Genomic DNA, 5,085 nt, shown 5'->3' with positions numbered 1-5,085 from the left:
TCTGTCAAACAAAAATACTCAAGTTAAATTTAGTGAGATACAGTGGGGTTTTTTTAAGTGGCACAACTTGCCACTTATCTCTCATTTAGTGACCTCTCTTTTAGTGAAGGATTTTGTCTTCAGGGTAATGCCAGCTTCTGACCTGAGATGCCATACCATAGCCAGCTTTAGCATATCCCATGGTACAGAAGTGGTTGTACCGTGTATCACAACTGAGTTGTTTTACAGAAGTTGAGAAAATACTGACAAAGAGAGAACCAGGTATATCAAAATAAAGTTTATTCTTAAAATGGCTAGTTCACACATAACAGCAAGGATTACATAGCGGAAAAGTGCAATTAGTGGAGGAGATTTATTTCACCTTAGTAATTATCATCTCACTGCACTGCAAATAGCTTCACACTCAGGATATTATACTTCTTAGCTGTGGACAAAAATGTGATTTATAGTTTGATGTTAACACCATTTCTGTACAGCTAAAAGGTGTGCCAATATTCACACCCGCTGAGCATGTGTTGGACAATTTCTCAGACAAGTCTTGCATGAAACACAGATCACCTTTACAGTTTGACAGCTCAGAAAGCTAAATTATAAGCATATGGATACAAAATATATATTAGTTTATTGAAGTCTAAAAAAAAAAACTTCAAAAATGAGGTAAAATAGAACAGTTTTCTATGTGCAAGCCTATATTCAGCCTAGAAAAAACTAGTAGCAGCCTTGCTCTTTAAAAGAAATTAGTTTTCACAAAGTGCAACTAAATTCACTGTCTTCAATATGAAGGACCTTGCCTATGTTATGCACTTGTGAAAAGTCATTGCTAACTTTGCAATTGGGAGTAGGATACTCAAACATCAGATGCTGTAAGATTAGATCAGGTGATGAATAGAAGCACCTAATGCTGCTACAGATCAAGAAATTTACAAATTGCTATTTTGTCACCTGACCCCATTTCTGGCATATTAGGGTGGCTTGAAAATTTTTTTTAAAAGCACGTTTTTTTTTAACATTAAAAGGTAACCATCTGTCTGCTAAGTGAGTAGGATGATGAAGTCAAGGTTAGATTTGCTATCAAATGCAAAGCATTCTCAAAGCCAGTGAGGATAGACATCTTCTCAAAGTCATAGTCACTTCCACCACTCACTTTGCTTTATTTTCTTTAGTCTTTTTATCTCCTAGAACTTCCCCTGGGATTTAGAAAAACAGCTTTGGAAAGAAGCAATTAGAACATTGCACATCTCCAAGTTATATAGCACATTCTACCTCTTTCTCTTTTCTTACTTCTCCATTATCCTGTCCAAGTTTCTTAACCTATATTGAAGCCACAAATTTTTGCAATGCATCCCTACCTGCCTCTGCTACAAGCACATAGAGGCTCATAGCAAGTCTCTTGACAGCATCTACTGCACTCCTAATAGGTGCAATGTGAATTGTGACATTCTGTTAATATAACAGCCCTGTGCACACACACATACTCTCACGCATACAGTTATTACAGCTTGCTAACATACCATTGCCTTCCATACTACTTTGCAAGTCTCTCCCCTAGAGTGACCCAGGAGACCTGACAACAGAAAGAAAGCAGCATATACTGGAGATACGGGCATGCTATTCCTATACTAGGTGGCATACGCGTGTGTTTTATCTCGGTTTTCTTTCCTTCCAAGGATAAGGTTTGGCTAAGAACTTCAGTAGCATAATATGGTTTAACAAGTCCCACAGACTAGTGAATTTGGATTTCTTCAGACAGCAAACAAAACCTGCCAGGTGGTTTCATCATGTAGTATGTGAACCAGAAAACTAATGCTGTTCTGTTGCCAAATGGAAGAATAAGTCCTTGGTATTATGGATCACCAATATGGTGATGAATTTTCAATCCGACCCAAACTCTGCCACTGGGGAAAGAGGCCACTGGACAGCCTCGGACTGCCAAGCTGATCAGGCTCTCTCTCTTGTCCTCTCCTTGGAGTTTGAAGATCTACACAGTCTTCCTTGGCCGAGGGTGTCTGAACACCATCAGGCTTCCACTCTGCATGAACAATCTTGTAATTCTGACCCTCGTTATTGTCCCAGAAGGTATGTCCTTCACTTTGGTAAGAAATGCAAAACTCTATCTTCTCTTCAGAGGAAATGGCAGCAGGCAAGTCGATGGCAAATGAGAAGGTATCGTTTTCAGAATCGCTGTAAACATTGTTCATGTACACACACTCAACATCCCTGTAGGTCTTCCACGTATCAAAAGTAATTCGAACCTGAACCTTTTTCTCAAAGCTCACGTTTTTTACTTTCACAGTGCCCGACAGCACCTTCTCTTGCAGGGCGCAGTTCTCCAGGCAGACCAAGTTCTTCTGCAGGAGGTTCCTGAAGTCCAGGTAGTCAGCTGAGGGCTGAGGGAAACCCAGAATCAAGTTTTTCTCCTCGTGCAGTTTTAAGTTAGATGTTATGTGCTCAATGTCTAAGAGGTCAAACTGAAGATCCCATCCAGGGTTCTCCTGGCACTCAGAGAAGGTGTGTATCGCCGTCAGGGACAGCCCCTTCGAGTCTGCAAACACGACTCGTTTCTTGGCTCGGGCTGGCGAGTGGTTCCAGTCGTTCTCTTGATCCTTGGAGTCACGTTTCACATGCAGGCACGGCCTGAGAGGTTTGAGTCTGTTCACAAAGTTGTTTCTTTGGCAGTCCTCGAGAGGGCTGAGAAAGCTCTTCAGTGGTGGAGAATGGGCTAGGCAAATTCTCATGGCCATGTCCACAGGCATGATGGAGCTTGGCAAGGGTCTCGGGTCCAAGACCTGGATCATTCTGAAAGAAATAATAATGTCCTGTGTTTTTGCTAATTACATCAGATAAGAAGCTTCTTAAGAATGCATATTTGCTTCATCCACTCTCTTAATTATTCATGGCCTTGTCTCTGCACTGCTTTAAACAATGCAGCCTAAATTAAAATTGACAGTTCTACCTAAGGAACTAGGGTGAGACTAGCCAGTCATTTCTTGCCAATCCTGAACTTCTTCAATTCAAATCTTTGCTTTATGCAAACCTCTGAAAAACAGATTTTAGTGACAGCTAATTGAACATATTTCCTTGAAAATACAGGAAAAAGAACATTCTAGTAACCAGTAAAACAGATCCAGTTAAAGTGCAAGTGCTCATCTACTTTAGCTTCCCTCTTAGAGGCTCTAACCCAGGTCTTAAAATTCCAACAAGCTGGATCAGCTGCTTCATGTCTGGAGAGAGACAGCACTATATTAAGCAAGTTGACCATCCCATCAGAACATCAAATGGGATTCTATGTACCTTGAAGCAGAACCATCACACTGTGGCTTTGAACCGTCAGTCCACGTTTTAGACATTTATTTTGAATAACTCAAATGAACAAAAATCCTAAAGCACCTTTGGAAATGTCTTCTATGAGCTATTAACCCAGGTCTAAGTAATACAGCTCTTTGCACTGTTAATGTTGACTGCTGAGTGAAGAGGGGGAAAAAATGGAGGAGGGGAGAAACCTCCTTATGCTTCAAGAATTGGCTTAAAAACAACTTTTGATAATCCCCAAAGACCATGACAAAAGCCTACTGCAAGTATTCAATAAGAATGCTACAGCTTTATTTGTAAAGGCTTACTCATAATGCTCTGAGATGATGAATATCACAATTACTATGCAAGAACATGGCCCATTCAAGGCCAGTTAGCTTGAATATTTGTAAAGAGGGGCTTCGATGGCAGCACATCCCTACTGAGATGGATGCAGTCCTTGCTGGAAATGCAGAATTTTGTTGAGTCATAGAAAGGCAGAGGCTTTGCCACTTAAATAAAATAGCTTTCTGCTTCCCAGAGTTCTCCCTGGTATTCCAGAGCCCTGCCAAAACCGAAGCAGAATCTGTGCTGGCCTCGCCTCCTTTTTTTTTTCTTTTATTGTGGAGGTATTTGCCATAATAAGTAGTAGAGATTCGAGAGTACCCGAATCAAACTAATGAAGTTTTGCTTTGCTTTAATAGAAAAAGAACTCGGGTTTCAAAAATACTCTCTCTGCAACTTTGGTGACCCGCTGCTCCTGAGCTTTTGCAGTGTCAAAAAAAAAAAAAAAAAAAAAAAAAAAAAAAAAAAAAAAAACCACGCAAACCAAAAAAACCCGAAATAACGAAAAATAGCCAAGCAGGCAAAAGCCGACGCCCCAACCTGAAAAAGGCTGCTGGAGGAGGCAACACCGAGCAGCCAGGGAAGGGTCGGACAGCACCGCGGGGCACTGCCCGGGCTCAGGGGACCCGCGGGGCGGAGGGGCGCGGAGCAGAGGGAGCCTCGGCGCTGCGCTCCCCGGGGCCGGCTCCGCTCGCAGCCCCGGCCGGGGCGGAGCGGGGCCGGCGCTTACCTGGTGCAGTGCATGGGGGCCGCGCCACCGCCACCGCCGCCGCTGCTACGGGGCCGCTCCCGCCGCGCCGACGCCTTTATGGGGCCGGGCCGCGGCCCGCGGCCAAGGGGCGGCCCCGGCCCGGGCGGGGCCGTGCGGGGAGATGGATGCTGCCGCTGCGTCCAGGCCGGGCCGGGGGTGCCCGTGCCGTGCCCGTGCCACCCTCGTGCTTACACACCCCCGGGGTCCCTCTCCTTCCCCCCACCCCGGTCTGGCACTGCCGTGTTCTCCCGTCCTTTAGGGAACGGCAGGAGCGAGGCCCCCGCAGGGCGGCTGCGGAGCTGCGGAAGGGCAGGGGCTCCGAAGAGGCTCCTGCTGATGGATGCATGGCACATGGATCAGTATGCTGTCTCTGTACGTATAATGAGAGTATTCATAGGACAGTAAGACTTCAGTTTCTTAGCTCTGCTGCTTGGTGACTGAAGTTCCTGCCTTTCGTGACAGTACATGACACTAAGTGTCACACAGATGAAGCCTGAAGCACTAACTGGCAATGCAGACAAGGCTTTGGAAAATACTGCTCTGTTTCCTGGTGCCAGTTATTCAGGACGACCTTCCCTGGTCCTGTGCTTCTCGAGTTGCATCCCTGCTGCTCCCATTACTCTTCCTCTTCTTTACCTTATCTTTTGGTCACTGCAGCTCCCCCTGAAAAACAGATGATATTTTCTCATCATTTGCTAGAG

At 44.8% G+C, this 5,085-nt stretch overlaps 1 protein-coding gene across 1 annotated transcript; it reads right to left on the bottom strand.

Annotated features, from left to right (window-relative positions):
* Positions 1-262: 262 nt before the first annotated feature.
* On the bottom strand, positions 263-4,470 carry PPP1R3C (protein phosphatase 1 regulatory subunit 3C). The gene is made up of 2 exons (XM_051800588.1): positions 4,364-4,470; positions 263-2,796 (listed from the first exon to the last, which is right to left on the bottom strand). Exons 1-2 carry the CDS (start codon positions 4,375-4,377, stop codon positions 1,851-1,853), a joined length of 960 nt encoding a protein of 319 aa, XP_051656548.1. The 5' UTR covers positions 4,378-4,470; the 3' UTR covers positions 263-1,850.
* Between the last annotated feature and the right edge of the window lie 615 nt (positions 4,471-5,085).

This window comes from Manacus candei, unplaced genomic scaffold (genome assembly GCF_025592945.1).
Source record: "Manacus candei isolate 608988 ecotype Guabito, Panama unplaced genomic scaffold, ASM2559294v1 h1tg000050l, whole genome shotgun sequence".
In the NCBI taxonomy this organism is placed as follows: Eukaryota; Metazoa; Chordata; class Aves; order Passeriformes; family Pipridae; genus Manacus; species Manacus candei.
The sequence above is the reverse complement of the archived record's forward strand: the minus strand, read 5'-3'. Positions and strand labels throughout refer to the sequence as shown.